Source organism: Mesoplodon densirostris, chromosome 2 (assembly GCF_025265405.1).
Source record: "Mesoplodon densirostris isolate mMesDen1 chromosome 2, mMesDen1 primary haplotype, whole genome shotgun sequence".
NCBI lineage: Eukaryota > Metazoa > Chordata > Mammalia > Artiodactyla > Ziphiidae > Mesoplodon > Mesoplodon densirostris.
The window spans coordinates 15753815-15775208 of NC_082662.1; the positions used below are offsets into that span (position 1 = coordinate 15753815).

General features: G+C 52.8%; 2 protein-coding genes across 3 annotated transcripts in view; both read right to left on the reverse strand.

Annotated features, from left to right (window-relative positions):
- CAPZB (capping actin protein of muscle Z-line subunit beta) overlaps positions 1-21394 on the reverse strand; it is a 139184-nt gene that overhangs the window by 44353 nt on the left and 73437 nt on the right. The gene's annotated exons all lie outside the window — the stretch shown is intronic.
- On the reverse strand, positions 3652-4065 carry LOC132477833 (small ribosomal subunit protein eS24-like). The gene has a single exon (XM_060080335.1). The coding sequence runs from the start codon at positions 4063-4065 to the stop codon at positions 3652-3654; it is 414 nt and encodes a 137-aa protein (XP_059936318.1).

Here is a 21394-nt window from a genome sequence, read left to right on the forward strand (position 1 = left end):
GGACGGCACCTCCGGCCTAGACAGCAGCCCCAGCCGAGGCTGCACCTGAATTTGCTGTACTGCCCCAGGCACGGGATGAAAATGCACCATTGAGATCCAGTTCTGCCCAGAGCCATGCTGCTCCTTTCCCGCCAGTCCTGTTGCGGGTGGCTAAGTCCTCCAACAGAAGAAGCTAACAAGATAATGGGATTTGGTATAAAACAGGCTTGACTTCACTCCTATCCAAGAGGCTAATCCACGGATCGAAAGTATTTCAATAATTTCTTCCCAGCACTTATACTAACTGAAATGCTTTTTTTATTGATTTGTGGTCATGTCTCTCTCCCTAAAATGTAGGTTTTACCAGGGCGAGGGCTGTCATCCTGTTCACCGCTGAACCCTCAGTGCCCAGGGCAGTGCCTGACACAGAGCAAGTGCTTGACGTATGTGGGAAGGAGGGAGGGAGGAGTTTTACAATACGGAGCCTCCCAAATGCCAATCGGCTTTATCTTTAAATTAATAAATTGGTGTGTAGCAAGGATCTTCACCCAAAGAGTGTACAGTCAAGAACTAAACTTTGATGGATACCAATGACAATTTCACCGTGGCTCCAACCAGGAATATGACCTGTGATGTGGTTCCAGAGCAGCAGACAGAGAGAGCGGGAGTTTTAGTGAAAGTCCTGGCGTCTGTGTTACTATACGACCCCAAGGAGCACAGCGGCACTGCGAGACTGAGAACTGAGAGACCTGGGTTCGAGCCCCTGCTCAGCTGTTAACTAGCCATGGAGACCTGGGCTGGGCCCGAGGTTGTTCATTTGGCAAACACAGCAGGTGAGCTGCATCAGACACGGATGGCTGCTGGGCCACTGTAAGAGCCTCACTGCTTCAGTGCAAATAATTCAGGTAGAGAAAGCCTCTAATCAAGACACTATTAGATTCTTCATATGGTTAAACGTATTCATCCTTTGAGAATGCCCCCCCCCTTTTTTGGTGTTAAGGTGCCCGTAACTTGATGAAACGATAGGTTTTGTTTTTGTTCTAAAGGTTCACAACCAATGACCTATTCCTCCTCTTTTCTTTTAAATGTCTCTGGCCTGTGAAATCAAAAAATGTGGCAGCCACTTTTCTAGAAAACGGGATCCAGCCCTCCCTACCTGTCCAAGCAGATCTGGGTACTTTCAAGGCCAGCATAAAGGAGCAGGAGGGACTCCACTCCCCACTTTGTAACTCACGTCCTTCGAAGCACAGACAGCGCAGATTAAGGCAGCGGCGCAAGGGGCTGATCCGTGGTACCAGCTGTCATCAGTGGCCACTCCTGTTGCCTGCCCAGCCTCCTTTCCTATTCTTCTGGTCACAAAGCTCCTCACTCCATATGGTTGGGCAAGGCTGATCTCTACTCCACCACCACGCGTGGGCAACGAGAGGGCCTCAGCCCCTGGCATATGCAGGGAAGAGTCTTCTCCAGGGGCGATGGAGGGATACACGGCTCACCTCCTTTCTGCCAGGGCAGCTGGGCTGGGGGTGCAGGGCCTGGGCTGCAGCAGGCATCGGGAGAGTACCTCCCTGCATTTCTGAGCACTGCAGGACCGTGGAGATAGTACCTGAGCGCCCAGATCCAGCCACCCTTGAAGATCTGTGCCTGGACTTTGCAAAATCTATGGCCAGGTTCTAACCAACCTGAGGAAAACATACATCTGAACTCTAACTCACAAAGCTACGGCTGTGCACAGAAAAACACAGAGAGCTCATGAATGACGGATGACTTGCCCCACCACGAAAAGCACCTGGTTGTGATATGGCTGGATGACTCTCCACCCCAGCAGGTACAATTTTCGCCTTTTGGATAAACTCCCAAGTTGGGCCATATCCTTGTATTCTGTTGCCCTCCACCAGTCCTGTTTCTTTGATCAAAGATAAAATGCTCTGTAAAAATAACATTATTGTCGTCATGTGGAACGAGAAGTGTGGACTACACGGTGTGCTCCCAGATTCGTACCAGAGCAGCTGCCAAGGGCGCATTAGTCATGATCTGGCACCACCACCGATTCGTCTCACTCCCGCCCCCGTTCCCACCCCTTCCCACTCCTGCACTCCTGCCTGAACCCTCTCAACCCACCACACGGTCCTACTCAGTGTTTCTAGACAGGCGAGCTTGCACATGCGTTCTTCCACTTACAAATCCTCCCCACTTAGGGTTGCCGGATAAAACAATGCATTGGCCAGTTACATTTATATTTCAGATACATAACGAATAGTGTTTTAGTACGTCTCCAGTTTACACACGACATATATTATTTGTTAAAACTGGCAACCTGGGCTTCCCTGGTGGCGCAGTGGTTGAGAGTCCACCTGCCGATGCAGGGGACATGGGTTCGTGCCCTGGTCTGGGAGGATCCCACATGCCGTGGAGCGGCTGGGCCCGTGAGCCATGGCCGCTGAGCCTGCGCATCCGCAACGGGAGAGGCCACCAACGGTGAAAGGCCCTCGTACCGCAAAAAACAAACAAACAAAAACTGGCAAACTATCCCCATATAGTCTTAAATCCCACCACCCTTCAGGGCCCAGCCCAAACTCCAACTTCCTTATCAAGATGCCCCACTCTTTGGAATTCCTGCAGTGACGCTGATATCAACTGAATCCTAAATGCTCTGGGGACGGCTGTTCTAACACTGGCCTCAACTATCAGGTTACTCCTTCCTCAAGACTTAACGTTCTTCACTGAGCGCTGACTCGGTGGGTGCCCGCAGAGGCCGGTCCTCCAGACCAGGGCGCCAGTGACGCACACACTGGTGGGTGCTCCGGCGTGTTGATGGAAGCGGGTATCAATCCTATGATCTAGGGTCACAGTACAGACCCAACCTCCCCCCACTTCCTAGTCATGTCAAATGCTTAGAACAGTGGAAGGAATCACGTTAAGTCTCATGGATCACAGGTTTGCGCAGCCATTTAAATGAAAGGACAGGTCCAAACAAAGCCGGGACTTCACTTCGGGGTGTGACTGTCATAGGCTCTGCCTCGGGACCCAAGGAGGGCCTCTGGCGAGAACGTGTGGTTGGTGTCGACCACCCGAGGGCTGGACGGTTTCGGTCCAAACTGCCCACCTGACCTGCTTAACAGCCTTTGTAAGGAATGTTCAGATAACACCAAAGGTGTCAGACCAATCCAAGCCGTTGGGGGGATTTAAACCTAATTCCAAGCGACGTGGCGTACTAAACAACGGTGGCCAAGACAGCGTTCCCGCCGTTGCTCTGGTGGTGAAGTTCACGCCTCCGTCGGTCTCTCCACTGCCCATCTGGGGCCATACCCCAGGGAGCAGGGACCGCCTCGCCCTTCACCACCGGCACCCCCAGCCGGCTCACGAGTGCCCACGGGGCCACAGGAAAGATCGGGTGAAACAGGAATAAAGCGAAGTAGGGCAGGGAGAGGAAAAAACCCAGAAGGCAGAAGGCAGGAGAGAGGCTGGCATGCCACGAGCTACTGCCGCAGGTGACCCCTTAACGGTAACGAGAATAAAGAGGAGGACGCCAGGAGGGGGCGGGGGGCCAGGCGCGGCACTACGTAAACTACCCGCGTCGCCGCCTTGATTTTTTTTATTTATTAATTTTTTCACGTAAAAGGTCTTAGTTTATTAATTCTCTCACGAAAAATCTGCACAGTCACCGCAGAATCTTTACTCCTTCTGCTGTCCAATCTCCAGCTGACTTTCTGCCAGCACCGAACTGGCCTCTGCAGTCCCCAGGACCGCCTTTATTCTGCTCGGGCGTTCCTTTCGCTGCTTTCTTGAGGTCTTCTCGTACAGGCCACGCCTCGCAAGCCTGTGTCTGGGCTCATCCTCCTTCGCGTGACCCAAGGAATCGTAAATCACGCCAAGGCCAGCTGTCTTGCCGTCAACAACATGGGTTCTGAGCCCAAACACAAAGGCGACGTCTGGTGTGGTCTTGTACATTTTGGCTAGTTTTCCCCAAATTTCTGTCTTAGGTACTGTTGCCTTCCCAGGATGAAGGACATCAGTGACCATTTGTTCCCGCTTAAGGAGTCGGGTGGTCATGAACTTCCTGGTCCGGACAGTTACCGTGTTGTTCATGATGGCATGATGGCGGCTGATCTTCAAGCAGCCAGGAAGAAAAGAGCCTGCATCGCCTCCTTTAATCCTCAGAACAGCCCTGCATATAGATATGGTTACTGTCCCTATTTTAAAGAAGGGCGAGGGAATTCCCTGGTGGTCCAGTGGTTAGGGCTCCGCACTTCCACTGCAGGGGAAACGCGTTCAATCCCTGGTGGGGGAACTAAGATCCCACACGCCGCATGGTGCGGTCAAATAAATAAAGGTGGGGGGGTGGGTAGCAAAATAGGGCCTTAGAGAAGTAACTTGCCCCAAGTCACACAGCTACTAGCCAATGCCTAAGAAAAGACATGTGACATACAGTATATCTGGGTTAAAAGAATAAAAATTACAGGGACTTCCACTTCCCTGGTGGTCCAGTGGCTAAGACTCTGCACTCCCAATGCAGGGGGCCCGGGTTCGACCCCTGGTCGGGGAACTAGATCCCGCATGCCGCAGCTAAAAGTTCGTATGCCGCAACTAAAGGTCCCGCACGCCTCAACTAAAGATCCCCCACGCCGCAACGAAGACCCGACGCAGCCAGATAAATAAATTTTTTAAAAAGCTATAAAAAATAACTCACTAAATAAAAATTACATTCACTCTTGCTGTTGCCTCAAACTGAATCCTTTTCTACTATCTAGCCCAACAGCTGATCACATGAACAGAGATACAAATCAGAAGCTTCCGGCCACAAGTGAGGTTTGTGTTTGCGCCGCCATATGGTTCTACTTTGCCTCTTCCCCTTCTCCATTAGTTATTAATGTTGAAAAAAATTGTTCAACCAGAAAAAGAAACTTGAGATGAACCCTTAAAAAAGCACAAAAGCCAGACCAGTTCAACTCCATGGATAATCTAATCCACGGCGCCCTCGTCTTTAAGAAATGCACCCTTGTACCTCGGTTTTTTTAAAAAATGGCCAAATGAACACATTCCGTCTTTTGATCTGCCCGCTGGCTGAGAGCCCACCACCAGAGAGATAAGAATCGAAAACAGACCGTGTTCGCTGGGTCGCACACTCAGATGAGTAACGTTGCTGAAACCATGGCTGGGCAGAGTGCTGGCTGGCCCCACTCCCCGGCAGACGGCAAAGTATCAGGATGCCGGGGCTCCCTCCCCATGACCAGCAGAGGTCTCTGCTTACAATCCGTTCCTTTTATTTTTTCCAAGGCCCCAAACCTTCCCCGCTTTTCTCTAATAAAAATTTAAAAAGAAAATAAGGAGAGTGCTTTCAGTGACACACATGCCTGCCTCAGAAACACAACCTACAGGGTGGCATTCTGGAAAACACCAAACTCAAAATCAAACACAAGTTCGAACGCTTGGTCTGCCACTTCCTGGCTGAGTGTAACCTTCCTAAACCTCAGAACTGGGGGCTACGACACCTACCTCAGTAGATCCTGAGTACCCACCCCCAGGCACCTGTCAGGTGCCATGGATCCAGCGGCAGACGAGATGGACGGGCACGGCCCTGCTCTCCCAAAGCACGCTCCAGCCGCCGGAAACAGACGAGGCACGAGGAGCCATCCTGAGAGTGGCGAGGGCTGTGACACGGACCTGATGGGGATGGCAGGGGGACTGCAGGGATTCGGTGGTCTAGGAGGTGGACGGAGCTGACACGTGAGTGGAGGAAAGGAGAGGCACCGTGATGGGACTGAAGAGCCGGCCCCAGGCTCCCCCCGCCCCCACCCCGAGGAGAGGAGAAGAGGGAAGCATCTGTGCGCTGGAGTCCTCAACCAGGTGGAGCAGTGCCTGTGGGCCCCTTTAACTGTGATGGCAAGCCCCGGCACACTGTTGTTCATAAAACTTCTTAAAGCCTCCCTCCTACCTCCTCCCCAGACTCCCAGGTTTAAGAAGGATGCACTTGAGGACCCATCCGTGAACGTGGGCCCAGGAGGCCTCCATAGCCTATGGGAGATGAGGGACCCCTCCAGCCCCACCCCCCTGATCAGGGTGGAGGAAACAAAGTCCTCCCCACGATTGCCCAGCAGCAGCTTTTTTTTTTTTTTTTTTTAGTATTTATTTATTTGGCTGTGCCGGGTCTTATTTGCCGCGTGCAGGATCTTTAGTTGCAGCATGTGGGATCTAGTTCCCTGACCAGGGACGGAACCCGGGCCCTCTGCACTGGGAGCACTGAGTCTTAGCCAGTGGACCACCAGGGAAGTCCCAGCCCAGCTGCAGCTTTGTTACAAGGGCCTTAGTTGTCACCAGAAACACCTGGAAGCAGAGTTTCCAAGTGAACTGATGTAACACCTCTCCGAGTGTGGGTGCCCTGCACTGGGGACACCTCACCCTGTCCTGTAAACCCACTCACAGGGTTTGCCTGAAGAAGCGGAGGGGGAGCCCAGGGGACCTTGCTCACCCTCCAGGACCCCACCCTCCCCACCGTGCAGACGGGAAAACCCAAGTGCAGGGAAGAGCCTCACACAGGCGGCAAGGTGGGGGCAGGGCAGAACTGGACTCTGAGTTCCAGGCTCTGACCCAGCGATTCCAGAGCACAGGCCCCGCTGGGCTGGCAAGGTGAGCGGCTTCCGCTCCCACTCCCCCTTCCAGTGGGGCTCCGAGGAGAGGGGGTGGAAAAGGAAGAGAATCGGCGGTGGGGGGAACTTGGGGTCTGCACGGTCCCTGCCCGCCCACCCCGACTCCTGTGCTGTGGGCAGGGACCCGCGACACTGCCAGCGCCACCACCCAGCACAGCCTGACCCCAGGGCCGCCGGCCCTCCTCGTGTTTCAGATCCGGCCTCTCTTCTAATTAAGCTATCACTGGACTCTGAGAACAGTATACTTTAAGTACAAGTTCAGACCGTTTTCTTCACTTGAAGACTGCGAATTATAAAATGCACTTTTAAGGAGAACGTTGTTAAATGTACACGACAAGTGTAGGAAGCAAGGTCCCAATTTTGGCAACACCATAACGTGTGCGAACCGTGCCCCTCAGATTTGGGCCACCGGCACGGGCTCCTGAGGGTCACACACTGACAGCCGGGTCTCATCACTGAGGGTCTAACACACATGGGAAGGTGCCAACATTAGGAAAGCGTTTCTGATCAACACGTTTTATTCTGCCTAGAAATCAATTTTTCATGTGCCATTAACAACAAAGAGCTTTCTCAAGAAACAATAAGCCTCCCGCCGCTCTTTTCTTAGGCAGGTGCCCCAACCACCCCAGAGATAAATAATAAACAAAGGCAAACTTCCTGGGCTGGGTTTCAGCCATTCATACCCCAAAGCTTTGCCTTCTAGAAGCTTGCAGGCTGGAGTAAGAAGCCAGAAGCGTTTTCTAAAGAAGGGTCAGGAGGGCGCAGGACAAAGAGAAGACAAACTGAAAGGGGAAACTGAAATCACTACACGTGGGTCATCCAGGGGCACACACAAGGCTCCTGTTGTCCACATGTAACCCTACGCTTCCCGAAGGGGACGAACCAGGTGCTTGGAGCCTAATTAAATTAACTGTTCCCTGGCCAGGAGCGACCGCATCACCTGTGTCTGCGCTGAGAGAAGCTGGGGTCTTTCTAAGCCACCCGCTCCTCTTAATGAAGGGCTGGTCCCCGAGGGATAGGGCACGATACACAAGCACCTTTAAGAAGCCAGAGGCAGAAAACTCACTGGGTCTAAGTTATGTGCACTGGCTCCTGAGGGCTTGGCGCAGCCTCCAGGCCGGTTTCAGGAGCTGCTGCACACGGGGCAGCCCACTGCCTCGGCCTGGACGGCCGCGGGAGGGAAGCTCCCCGACCCGGCCTGGGCCCAGCCTCCCACCGCAGCCCCACGGCTGTCCCGCGAGCCCCTCCACCACCCCTCAGCCGACATCCTGACAGTCTCTCCACCAGGATCGCCTGCCTTTCTCCCGGTGCTACCTAGTGACCCCCAGTTATCCTTCAAGGTACTCTTCTATGCATGCCCAAGGCTTCCGTAGCGAAGGCAATGCCCCTCATCTACAGGCTACGCCCCTGCTGCTCTATGTAAGACTGGGCCCCAGGCCGCATGGATTCGGGATGGGGTGTTTTTCCTCAGGGCAGGGATGAGATGTCTGGACGGCCCTGGGCCTAGCGTAAGGCTGGCTGGGCTTCCTAAATGCCGGTGGGACCGTGGCTGAATTGTAGAAAAGAAGGGCCACTCAGGTGGACCTCTGACCTTCCGAAGCCCACGTCTGTCTCAGTGGGAAGCGCCCCCCAATGTTCTTCAGCGCCTCTCCGAGAGCTGGACTAGGAACCAGCTGGGTGGGTGGGGGTGGGGGTGAGAGTGAGAGGGTGATGACCTGGGGCGGCAGCGCATCGCTGTGACCAAGGGCCTCCCAAGGCGGATGCAGACTCGAGCTCCTGCACCTTCCCTGGGGTGTGGACCACCACCTTGCGAGGACCTGTGGGGCCGGCCCTTGCCCCTCACACTCCACACAGGCGCCTCCTGAAGCTGGGCCCATAGCCTCCCCTGTGCGAGGAAGGCATGCGTGGACAGAGTGGAGATCTCTTCCCAAACGGCCTGCGGTCCTGCTTTCTCAGGCTGTGTTAAAGCATTATTGTATTGGGTGCATTCTTACAAATCACCTCAAATCTTTCTGGGAAAAAGACCAGGGAAAAATATATTAAAACAACTCGTTTATCACATGGTCTTTTTGCAAAGACAATGTAACTTCATGGGCCGGACAGAGGGTCCATCTGTTTTTTGTTTTTGTTTTTTTTTTGCGGTACGCGGGCCTCTCACTGTTGTGGCCTCTCCCGTTGCGGAGAACAGGCTCCGGAGGTGAAGGCTGCCATGGTTCACAGGCCCAGGCACTCCACGACATGTGGGATCTTCCCGGACCGGGGCACGAACCCGTGTCCCCTGCATCGGCAGGCGGACTCTCAACCACTGCACCACCAGGGAAGCCCTCCATCTGTTTTATTATTACCGTTTTAGTGTTATTAGTATTATTAAAGCAATGATCCTAACAACAGCAAACTTTTTTTTAAGTGCCTGCTATGCATGAGACATTCTTCTAAGCATGGAACACACATCCTCATTTTATCATCATGGAAACCCTGTACGAAGCAGTGGTGCTACACTGTTACCCCAATTTATGCCAAGTTCTCCTAATTTACAGATGAGGACACGGAGGCACAGGGAGGTTAAGTATAATAACTCGGCTAAGGTCACACAGTTCGCAGGTGGCAGAGCCAGAATTCAAGGAAACCCATGCGATCCCACCCCAGGACTCCTCAGAGCCACGCAACCACCGAGTCACATGCCACAGTCCTGGGCCTTCCCACCATGTAGTCTCTCCAAACTCTCAAGACCACAGACTTCTAAACAACCCAGACAGTGCCACAGCCCAGCAAAATCCCAGGGATGTTGCTGGTCCCTTTCAAGTGGAACCGTTCACGCCGTGCGAGCGTGTGTGTCTGAGCGGGGGTGGGGGCCAGCACTGATGTGCCACGTTATGTGAGGGATACCCAGAACAAGTCGGTGGCTTTTCTTCCCCCCCTTAGCACAAAGATCATCCTGGCTGGCTGGCCACAACGTTTCACACTGGATTCCTTCCCCTGGATGGATGTCTCATCAAGGTTTTGTTTTAATTTCACCAGGTCAGCCAGAGAAAATGACGACGCACGGCCAAAGAAAAATCTGCGACTTGTCCTACTGGGGAAACAGTCAGGTCCGCTCAGGAGTAACGGATGTCTCCCCTTCGCTGTCTGTGTCTTCCCGGATCAAGAGCGCCTCTGTTTCTCCACTATGGCTCATGAGGAAGTAAAACCCAAATCCTCCAGATAAAATCTACCTAACGTACGAAGGATTAAATACAGTGTCCCCATCCTCGACGTCTAATAGGAGAGAGCGGGGCACAAGTGAAGCCCCAGCGCGCCCTGTGCTCTGGACCGGGGAAGGACTGGATGCTATGGAATCGAGGGGGGTCGCCCAGAGCTTCTCTGAAGGGGAAGAGGAACAGGGGAGGCCGGGGTCCATGTCCTGAGGAGCTAACATCTGAGCTCAGTTATAAAAACTGAAGCACGTATGTGGCAGAAGAGGTCACAGAGAAGCCGGCGGGACTGAGAGGCAGGAGTGCCCATCTGGTCAAAGGAGCGCAGCGTGGGACGCCGAACACTGACGGCCACACAACTCTGTGAAGATGCTGAAAAGTCCCTGCACGCTTTAAAAGGGTGAATTTTATAGTACGTGAATTGTATCTACATAATCACAATTTTATCTCTATTGTTTAAAAAAAATTTAAAAAGGTGAATTGAGAGAAGATTCCAGGCAGAGAGCACAGGCATATTCCAGGGACCTGTAAGTTCAATGCAAATACAAAAAAATTAATTGGGGTTTCCAGTAGATAAGAATATGTTACATGACCTAAATTTTAGGCTAGTAAAAAGTGACCCCGGGCATCAGGAACCAGGGGCAGGGTTATCTTTCTCTTCACTCTTGTATCTATCTGGCTATTGACCCTTACAACCCAGAGCTTTCTACGTGAGAATAAATTAATGCAGCACATGGTAGGCATGCATCACCAGCCTGGAAGCCAGAGGTGGGTCTTCAGTGAAGTGGGGCTAGATCACCAGATGAGACATAGCTGCCCTGGTCCTCAGTTTCCTCATCTCTAAAATGGACCAGGGACTTCCCCGGCGGTCCAGTGGTTAAGACTTAGCCATCCAATACACGGGCGTGGGTTCGATCCTTGGTCGGGGGCTAAGATCCCACATGCCTCGGGGCCAAAAAAACAAAACACAAAACAGAAGCAATTATTGTAACGAATTCAATAAAGACTTTAAAAATGGTCCACAGCAGAATGTAAATTGATACAACCACTATGGAAAACAGTATGGAGGTTCCTTAAAAAACTAAAAATAGAACTACCATACGACCCAGCAATCCCACTACTGGGCATATACCCTGAGAAAACCATAATTCAAAAAGAGACACGTACCGCAATGTTCACTGCAGCACTATTTACAATAGCCAGGACATGGAACCAACTTAAATGTCCATCAACAGATGAATGGATAAAGATGTGGCACATATATACAATGGAATATTACTCAGCCATAAAAAGAAACGAAATTGAGTTATTTGCAGAGAGGTGGATGGACCCAGAGTCTGTCATACAGAGTGAAATAAGTCAGAAAGAAAATCAAATACCATACGCTAACACATACATAAGCAATCAAAAAAAACAACAACAAAATGGTACTGATGAACCTAGTTGCAGGGCAGGAATAAAGAAGGAGACACAGAAAATGGACTTGAGGAAACGGGGTGGGAGGGGGAAGATGGGGCGAAGTGAGAGTAGCATCGACGTATATACATTACCGAATGTAAAATAGTTGGCTGGTGGGAAGCAGCCGCATAGCACAGGGAGATTAGCTCGGTGCTTTGCGACGACCTAGAGGGTGGGATACGGAAGATGGGAGGGAGGCTCAAGAGAGAGGGGATATGGGGACATGTGTATGCATATGGCTGATTCGCTTTGTTGTACAACAGAAACTAACTCAGTACTGTTAAGCAATTATACTCCAATAAAGATCTATTTAAAAAAATGGTCCAGAACAAAAAAATCTTTTAAAAAAATAAAATAAAATGGACCCAAACTGAACAAGATGGATGTCATGGTTCTCCAAGGCAGAGGAGAGGCACTTGGTGGGGCTCAAGGAGGTAAAAGAGTAAGAGGGGAAGTCTGGGCCCAATACGATCCATTGAAGTTTGCTATAAGATTTAATTTGGGGCTTCCCTGGTGGTGCAGTGGTTAAGAACCCGCCTGCCAACGCAGGGGACACAGGTTCGAGCCCTGGACCGGGAAGATCCCACTGCTGCGGAGCAACTAAGCCTGTGCACCACAACTACTGAGCCCACGAGCCACAGCTACTGAGCCCACGTGCCACAACTACTGAAGCCCGCGAGCCTAAAGCCCGTGCTCTGCAACAAGAGAAGCCACTGCAGTGAGAAGCTCATGCACTGCAACAAAGAGTAACCCCCGCTCACCACAACTAGAGAAAGCCCGCATGCGGCAACGAAGACCCAACGCAGCCAAAAAAAAAAAAAAAAAAAAAAAACACTTTATTAAAAAAAAGATTTAGTTTGAAAAGAGGGCTCCACTAATTTTTAAAGCGTCTGAAACCCACTAGACTAGATGACCAGTAAGGTTCATTTCAGTGTTAAGATCCTACAAAGTTTCATAGCGCAAGTCTTGGTTTATTTACTTATCATCTCTACGACCATCCAGGATATGGCTGTATGAACTCATCAAAAGTCTGTGACGTTCTAAAAAAAAAAGCTTGTGACGTTCTTCCTAAAACAAAATGTCTACTGAGCAAGGTACCTGGTGAGACCTCAAACTGATGAAGCCCTGGGCCTGTCTCCAAGGTGCACACGCGTCAATGACCCACGACGGGGGAAGACGACGGGGGAAGAAGTAAAAAGCCTGTGACTGCATGCGCTTCTCCCCTGAATTCCAGTTCAAATTTAAAATTCTCAGGAAAGTTCTCTATTTGTAAAACCCAAATTACCACCCCCCTTCTCTCTTCCAGGAGTGCTCTCCTGCCCCCAGAGGCCCCTGCCCCAGTCCTATTCCCTAAAGGGAAGCCCAGCTTTTCCTGCTCCCCATGGCACACACCTTTATCAACTTGAGTGTCCCCTTCACTGACCTGAGGCTCCTGCCCGGTGGCCTCAACCCAGAGCTGGCAGGACCCGCAGCTGCTGCTCACTGACCCTGTCCTTGGCCGACTTCAAAGGTTGGGGAAAGCAGGCTGAGGGTGCCACGCTCTGCTCAAGGGTTTAAATCTGTCTCCCAAACTAGACGGGCTCTAAGGGCGTGACCTGGGCACTCCTCCTCCAGGCCAGTGCCTGCCAGCCTGCGCAGGGCTTCCTGACGGCCCTCAGAAAGGAAACGCTTTCTGCCTCTTCTGGTCCTGGGAAGTGGGGGTCTCTCTCCAACTCACTTGTATCATATTTCTCATCAACCAGAGGGCAGGATCTAACTTAGAGACAGACCCTTCAGACCTCTTCAAGGAAGCTCTCCGAGCGTTTCACAAAACTCTGCTCTCTGAGCCCTCCAGCAACAGGATGCCATACAGTTCCTGAAAGGCAGGCGCTAGACAGACCTCCTACTGGACAATTCTGTTAGGGCAAGGCCAAGGAAGGGGTCTTTGTGCATTTCTGATGAATTGTGCCTCCGGCTCCAGCTGACGAGGACCAGGGATCTTCTTCACCTGTACACGAACACATCCTGATCCTTACCTAGGTCAGATTCCTTCTAAAGTACTTCCCTGGCCTTGCAGCACGGCTCCCACCAAACAGAAGCACTGGAGGATGAAGCTCTTTTGTCCTCACCCACCTAGAAGTTACAACAGCATGGCCACCAGCGGCACCCGCTGCCACCTCCCAGTGCCGTGGTGAGATGCAGACAACGAGGTTAACAGCAACACACAACCAAAGAGCATCCGCGCACGCAATTCCAAAGAGACTTACATTGCCTGTACAGAGGCAGAACAAAAGCCAAAAAGGAAAAAACTTCCCTCAAACAAGCGTGGGGGCTTTCAAGGAGACTTGCTGAGTGGCAAACATTTCGGAAAGATGGAATTTCAAACACAAACACCAAAGGGCAGAGATTTGAGGCAGAAGAAGCTATGCACGCAGCTGGGAGGCCCTTTAATTAGGGAAAGATTTGCAAAGCCTGTGGAGCATCGGCAAATCTCCCCGTGGTCTCCGGAATGGAAAGAATGTGGAAAGCAATGGGGTAATCAACAAGTTCCAATTTGCTTGACACTCTCACCCAGAAGGAAGCACGTGGTCTTGTCCCCTTGCCACCTTTCAGTGGTCCCGGTGATCCCTTAAAGCAACAGAAGAGGACCACCGGGCCGTGGGAGAAGACAGGCTGGATTTTTCTCCTTCCTAAGGGTGCTTCCCACAGACAGCACGCAGGAAAGCTCTTCTGTCAAGGAGTTTTAAGGCAAAAACATGATTCAAGGGAAAACTAGCCCCTGGGCACCACCACCCCCGCCCAGACCTAGGGACTGTATTTCTGCAGGTATTATATAGCACTCTCACAAGTATTTCCAGTGGACTTAAATATCCTGCACTTGGGCAAATGATCTGTAATAAAATGGAAAAATGATATCCCCTGCTCCATCCAAATGGAACACTTGGACTCCCAAGGGGTGGGAGGAGAAGCAATGGTTTTCCCCAAACAGCCAACACCCATGCTGATACTCTTCTTTTGGGACACGGTGACATTCAATGCAGCACCGGGCACAGGTAATTCAGTTCTACGTTGGAGGATACCCTGTGTGAGGATTCCCAGCAGTCACAAGAAGAGTTACCAAATCTTAAATTGTAAGGGTAACAAGGATCAGGGACAAGGCATAGACTCTGCGCCCCTCTCCACCACCAAAATCTAAGAGTTCAGGAAAAACAGAAAGTCACGAGCTTACTTTGGGTTCCCTCAGGGGCAGCAGCTGTTACTGACCAGAGCTGCAAAGGCGGCGCCCAGACTTGACAGAACGCCTGACTGATCGGATTCAGAAAGCCCCAGGTCTCTGTGAGATCAGACAAGATAAAGGCCGGTGGCACTGGCAGCTCCATAAAGCACTTGGCCAGCAAGCTCACTGCTTCCCAGGAGAGGGCTGATGTGGGCTTTTCCAGAGGCAGACAGGCACGTGAAGTAACCTAAGAAAAAGGCCCACTTCCCAGCCCTAATCTTGAAGTTACACGTAGTCAGTTGATCTCCGTCCCTTCCCTCATCCACCTAGAAAGTCTGAGCAGCAACCAACAGCTGATCCTCAGCAAAACTGGAGTGTGCGCCCATCACCTGCTTTTTGGCAAGGGATCCACAAGGCCTGAGCCAGTGCCCAGGGCTCATCGGGCATCGGTTCACGGGCTGTGATCGGGACGGAAACACACTGCCCCTGCTCAGTCTCAGCCTGGCTGGTTCCCTTCCCAGCGCCCTGTTAGGCTGTCTCAGGCTCCACCTACGCCGAGGAGCCTCCCCTGAAACCCACCCACCAAGGGTGGGCGTGGTGCCCTTCGGTGGTGCTTCCACACAACTCTGTGCTCCTCTCATGGGAATCCTTGCAGTGGATCCACCTGGGTACCTGCTCCCCCTCCCGCCCCAAGACCGCGCACGCTCTGAAGACAAACCTCACTGCACTTATCACTCTGACCCCAGGGCTTCGGCTCAGGCCCTAGCACTCAGCAGGGGCTCCAACAAGCCTTCCTTGAGTGTCCATCACATGCCACACACTGGGGATACAGAGGTGAACAGAGCAGACATGAGATCCCTGCCCTCAGAGAGCTGAGTGGGCAGCGGCAGATTCCTATAATTAAGCCATTCCCGCCAAGAGTAAAGGTGAGCGCCGTGGCCGGGTGATGAGGTGGGAGGGGGTGGGGAGTGGGGCCCAAGCGGCAGGCCGCCAGACAAGCAGGGTGGGTGTGAGTTGTGTTCCCAGTAAAGGGGACGGCACGGACAGAGACCCAACAAGACAGGCCACGGGGCCTCTGGGAGACACTAGAGCAGGTCAGTATGGCTGGAGCTGTGGGGCCATGGGGAAGGCAGGAGGGGTGGACGGGGCCCGATCAGGAGCTCTCAAACCCAGACCGCTGTCTGGGCTCGGCCCTGATGGCGCTGCGGAGCCGTGAAGGGCCGCGGAGGGTCGTGACCGGCACCACATGTGGAATGGCTACTCTGGCTGCAGAAAGCAAGCTGGGGCAGGTGGGGGGCTACAGGCACGGAGGGCCGGAGGCTGGCAGGGGCAGCCGGTGATCTAGGCGGGGGTAGCAGCAAGAGTGCTCACCGGACTGCTCTAACATGAGGGTAAACACACCTTCAGCCGACAGGCCGGATGGGCGAGGGCAGCGCTCTTTCCAAGTGACCACTTCGGGCCGTCTGAGCCGCACCCAACGCCGCTGGGGCCGGCCTCTCTCCTGGCCCCCAGCCGTCACACGCCTGCTTACTGAGGCCTTCACTGTGGAGACCCACGAGGTAAAGTACTAGAGGTCCTGGCGGCAAGACTGAGGAGGCCTGAGCCCGCCTCGCTGCCCACTTCCCAGCGGGGAGCCGGCAGCATCGCCTAGAGCCTGATGAGGAAGCACCCACCCACCGGCCGGGCCCCGTGGGAGAAGCAGACCGCGCCGACAGGGGCACACTCCTCCTCAGAAGGACAGCTGAGCTCTAACGGGCAAGGCCAAGAACTCAAGCTGCTCTGCCACTGAACTCCTCCTCCACTCACTACCTGCTGTCATCAAGGCCACAAGGAGAGCTGGCCAGCATCTTCTTTTTCATTGTCACAGCACTTAGCACTGACACTGAGCGCTCACTTGCAACCCGACACCGCCCCAAGCCCCTGGGCCATGCTACTCAGTCCTCACAGCTGCCCTCTTTGAGAATGAGGTAAAGTCATCATTCGCTTCCTTGTATGAACGAGGAAACTGAGGCACAGAGAACTGGAGTCGCCTACTCAAGGTCACCTGGATAATTCAGGGCACACCCAGAGGCCGCTAACTCAGACTCCCGTGGTCTTAAAGACTCAAGATGGTTTACCACCTTTCCGAGTACTGCCACCTGCCAGGGCCACCAGCCCTGGGCACACGGGGCTGAGGTCTCCTGCCTTATGTCTCAGCTTCACAGCATCTTTGTCTCCCTGCATCTCTCCGCCTCAGATGACGCAGCATAGGAAGCATAATATGCCCCCCTCCCCTCGCAGAGTTCGGGGATGGGCGGGTTTACTGGACGGTTAACTAATATTTATGTAGCATCGAAGACATGGCCAGGCGATGCGCAGGGTCTGGAGATACGGACGTGCACGGTTACATCCCACAGGTGCTCCCAATCCAGAGGGCCCTTGGGTGCTAATAATACAAAATTACAGCACACCATCAACAGGAAGCGCTCTAAGCCAACCCCTGCTGCGTAACACAACTTGGAGATGTGGCTTTCCTAACACACAGTGCTGAGAAACAGGAAGCTCAGTGAAACCGGGAGGAAAATGCTGGGGAGGCAGGAGTAGGTGAGAAACTTACATCGCCTGGTGCACATCTCGACTCCCAACTGCTTTCGACACACAGTCAGAAAGAGAGGAAGGGCTTCCCTGGTGGCGCAGTGGTTGAGAGTCTGCCTGCCGATGCAGGGGACACGGGTTCGTGCCCCAGTCCGGGAAGATCCCACATGCCGCGGAGGCTGGGCCCGTGAGCCATGGCCGCTGAGCCTGCGCGTCCGGAGCCTGTGCTCCGCAACGGGAGAGGCCACAACAGTGAGAGGCCCGCATACCGCAAAAAGAAAAAAAAAAAAAAAAAAGAGAGGAAGACCCACTCGTGTGAAGGATAATCGTTTCCAGCCTGGGGCAAATCTCCTAAAGGGTTCTGTTCTGAACCCAGAGTGTTATTTTAGCTTCCAGTCAACAGTAATTAAGTGTGCCTGTACATTCCAGAAGGAGGGGACAGGGCGATGAACGATCATTAAATCTCTTCTGTTATGTGGCTTCGAATCTCTCCTCCGAGTAGCCTTGCTGTCAAGTACTTGTCCCAAAGCCTCCATCTGACATAACTCCTACCACCACCACCTCTAACATCAACTCTGCTCTTAGCCTGAAGGTCTCAATTGCATAGACGGTAACAGGCCCGCTAGGACCCGAAAGCCCGGAGTGTCACAAGTGCTATTCATACCGCTTCTCCTGCTCACCAAACACCCAGAGTCGGGTCGGTAATCATGTGCAAAGGGGGGCCACAGGCTGGACAGCCCCTTCGTGAGGCCTCTCATAGGCAGGTTCTGTGCATGGTGTGACGGACAGGGTCTCTAATGAACCTTAATTGTGAATGAGACGGGCCCAGGAAGGCAGCAACAGATGTGGCCAAGGGGCAACCGGGAACCGTCCAACTAATGAATAAAAAGTGTCCGGCCTGATGAGGGCCACTGACCCAAAAATGGAGGAGGGCGGAATCATCCCTCACCCCTGCACCCTTTCTGAAGTTCTTACTCCTTTATGCGAGCAATGGGAAGCCTCTCCCGCCTCCAATCCCCCAACAACAACAACAAAAACAGGGACGGCGGTGCCGCTGGGTGGTGGCAGCCGCCGCCTGGAGGTGGGGGCCATGTGAGCATTACCGTGGAAGCTTCCGTCTCCGTCAGGATCTCGGCTTAAACCACAGATGCCCGAACAGGACGCCCTTTCAACGTGGGAAGGGGAAAGCTACACTCTATTGAAGACTGAACAGCGTCTTGCCGGTGCTAATTACTGTGACAATATCTGCATTCAGAGCCAGCCGTCCACTGGTGACCTGCAGTGACAAGGAGAAAGCTGTTCCTGGGGGAGCTGTGGGCAGAGCCAGCAGGCAGGAGAAGGGCAGGATTCTGACTGGATGGGCCTGGGGACCCTGATGCTGCTACTTACTAATCAGCTGTGAGGCTCTGACCAACTCATTAAGTTTCTCAGTTTCTTCATCTGTAAAATGGGGCTATAGAAGACTAACCTTGTGGTAAATGTATAAAGCGTCTAGAACAGTCTCTGGCATCTGATGGTTATCAATTAAAGCCGGAGACCAGCACGGTTTTTATTCATTTGCACACTGACCACACTGCACTCGTGCAAATCTGATGTGACCTCAGAACCCCGTGCAGACCCTCTAAGCCAGGTACTATGCTAAAGCTTCACATACACGATCTCTCGTTCTCGAGGTCAGGGTCGTCAGGCCCACCTCCTAGACGGGGAAGTCAAGGCTCTGAGGACACACAGCTAAGACTTGATGAAGATGAGAGCAGAGTTTGGCTGGGGCTTCAGACTGCAAGGCATTCAACTGAATCACATCCCACTACTCCTTAGCAGACATGTTGGCCATCCGGTCTCAGACTAAGAGTTGCCCTAAAAACACCTAGCCAAGAATTTTACAGAAGCTCAATCTCCAAGTATACGAAAATAGGCTGCTTTAACCTGGCAAATGGCGGGGTAACGGGGAGAGGGGGGGACAGGGAGAAGGGAACCATTAAATAACCAATCTGTTTTGAAGGAGAGTGCAAAATAAACGGGCACCCTGCTTCCAGCCCACCCCCCAAACTGCCACTCCTTGGCTGGTGGCACATGCACCGGGGGTACCAACAGGCAAGGGCAGGTGAGATGCTAAAATAGCTTCCCCACCACGAGCAGCAGACTCAGGAGAGGCTCAAGAGGGGACAGAAACCATGCAATAGAGGACCACTGCCGCTTGACTGTGAAAGGCCCTCAGGTGTGGACTTGGGGTTTCTCCAGCTGGAGAAAAGGGGTGCCTGGGGGTTACACTGGCAGCAGGGAGGAGGAGGATAAAAACTAGAGACGGGGGTTCAAGCCAGGGACAAGAAATGAGCAGTCTTGATAAGGCGCAAGTGTAAAGTGAATGCAAGTGAAGGCATGAGAAAGCACGACACTGGATAATAGACAAAGGGATCTGGGGACTCAGAGCTTGTGGCGGGCCTGCACTGGATGATATACAGGGGGGTACCTGGGTGGCACCCCTGGATGGCTGGAGTGAAGGTCATGAGGTCAAATGACAATGCCAGCTGGCTTGTCCTTGGACATTGAGATCAACTTTAAAACCCCTCTCTACCTCGTAAGACCATCCAAGTACCTGGAGCAGTGAGAAGAGTGGCCACCCAAGCAATGAGCAAGGGGAGTGGAAGAGACCCACAACCCGCCAGAGCAGACCAAGAAGTGTGCTCTCAGATTACCCCCGCCTCTGTGGAATGACGGGCCTTATTACTAGTCACGAAGCCCATCAGCCACAGTCTGACTCTGGCCCCTTCCACTGGCTCTGGGGTGGCGGGCAACGGCGTTTCCCAGCTTTCCGTGCAGGGATCCCAACTTGAGAACTCAGGAAAGGTGGTGGGTGAGGGAGCGTTGGGTGTTCAAGCCCATCTAAAATGGAGGGCCTGGTCACCACCTCCCTTCCGGGTGAAACCAATGAAGTCCTTACAATCGTGCGCTGGGTCATAACACCCCACCCCCACGCAAGACAAAGCCGGGGCTGTGTCCACCTGTGAAAACAGCCAGGAAGGCTGCTTGGAATGTCAGGGCACAGCCCCTAGGCAGGCAGAACCCGGGGGTTAGCAAAACGGTCCTAGGAGGCCAGTGAAGGTAGTAAAAGCATCAGTGAGCATTTTTTTTAAGCACCTGTCTTTCCTGAACACGTTAGCACTTCATACACACTCCCAAGCCCTCACAACTGCCCCGGGAACGCAGGTTTCTTATGCCAATCTTGTGTGCTGGAGGCAACTCTGGGAGGTGCGGTGACCTGCCTCTCAAAGCTGGAAGGCGGCCGAGGAGGGATTCAAGCTGGGTCCGCCTCGCTCTGCCTGACCGGAGGGGCGGGGAGGGGGGTGCCAGGGGCCCCACCTGCTCGCCTTTCTCCCCAGAGTTACCCTTCGGGGCACGTTATGTTCTCACAGACCCGAGAGAAATCGATTCCTCTTCTGCCAGCAAAAGGGGACAGTGAAAGTAGTGACATCGACACAAGGGTATCCATGGTGATGTTCTTTTAGGGCTGGGCAACAGAACTCAGATTCTCTGGGCCTGAGACCATCTGGCCCTCACTTCACAGAGGAGGAGCCGGAGACCCAGAGAGACCTGCTGGTCACAGAGCAAGCTGGTGGCACCCAAAGCCACAACCCAGGCCTCCTGGCTTCCAATAAGACTTGCTTAATGTACGCAGCGCTTTCTCTCCCCTATTGAAGGAATTAGTTCTCTATTTGAAAAAAGCAACAAGAAATGCTGTTTCTTTCCATGACACTTTACCAAACAGTTATGAAAATTTAAACATCACACTTAGGACCGTTGCCCAAAGGATCTAGAATCCAGGTCATCTGACGTGTAGGTTAGGAACCTTTCCAGGAAACCAGTGATTTCCAAAGTGGATTGCATGAAAGTGAGTTAGAGAAATGCTGAGTTAACGGAAAATGGGTTCTTTTCTCCCTTTTCCTTTGCTAACTGCAGGACTTCTCAGAACCTTTAACGTGACAATCTGGAGGAGAAGCTCCCAGAAGGTAATTAGAATGCGCCATGTTTCCTCAATTGTTCGCTGTCTTTGTTCCTCAAAGGCTCAACACCAAGGTGAGCTGACCAATTTCATGAAAGTCGGGAAAAGTGTAAGTTGCACCAGGAGGAAATAAAATCCATTCACTGAGCAGAAACAGGGGTCAGCAGTGAAGGAGACTCTCCCAGCCAGCCTATCTTGTTTCGTTTGCGGATTAGGCCTTTGCACGGCCTCCCCTGTACATCTTGCTGTCCCACACAGTATCCCTACTTTTCTCATTAGAGGAGGCAACGGTGCACAGCGGCTGAGGGCCCTGGGCTGCTTGGGTTCACAGCTTGGCTCCTTCACCACTACC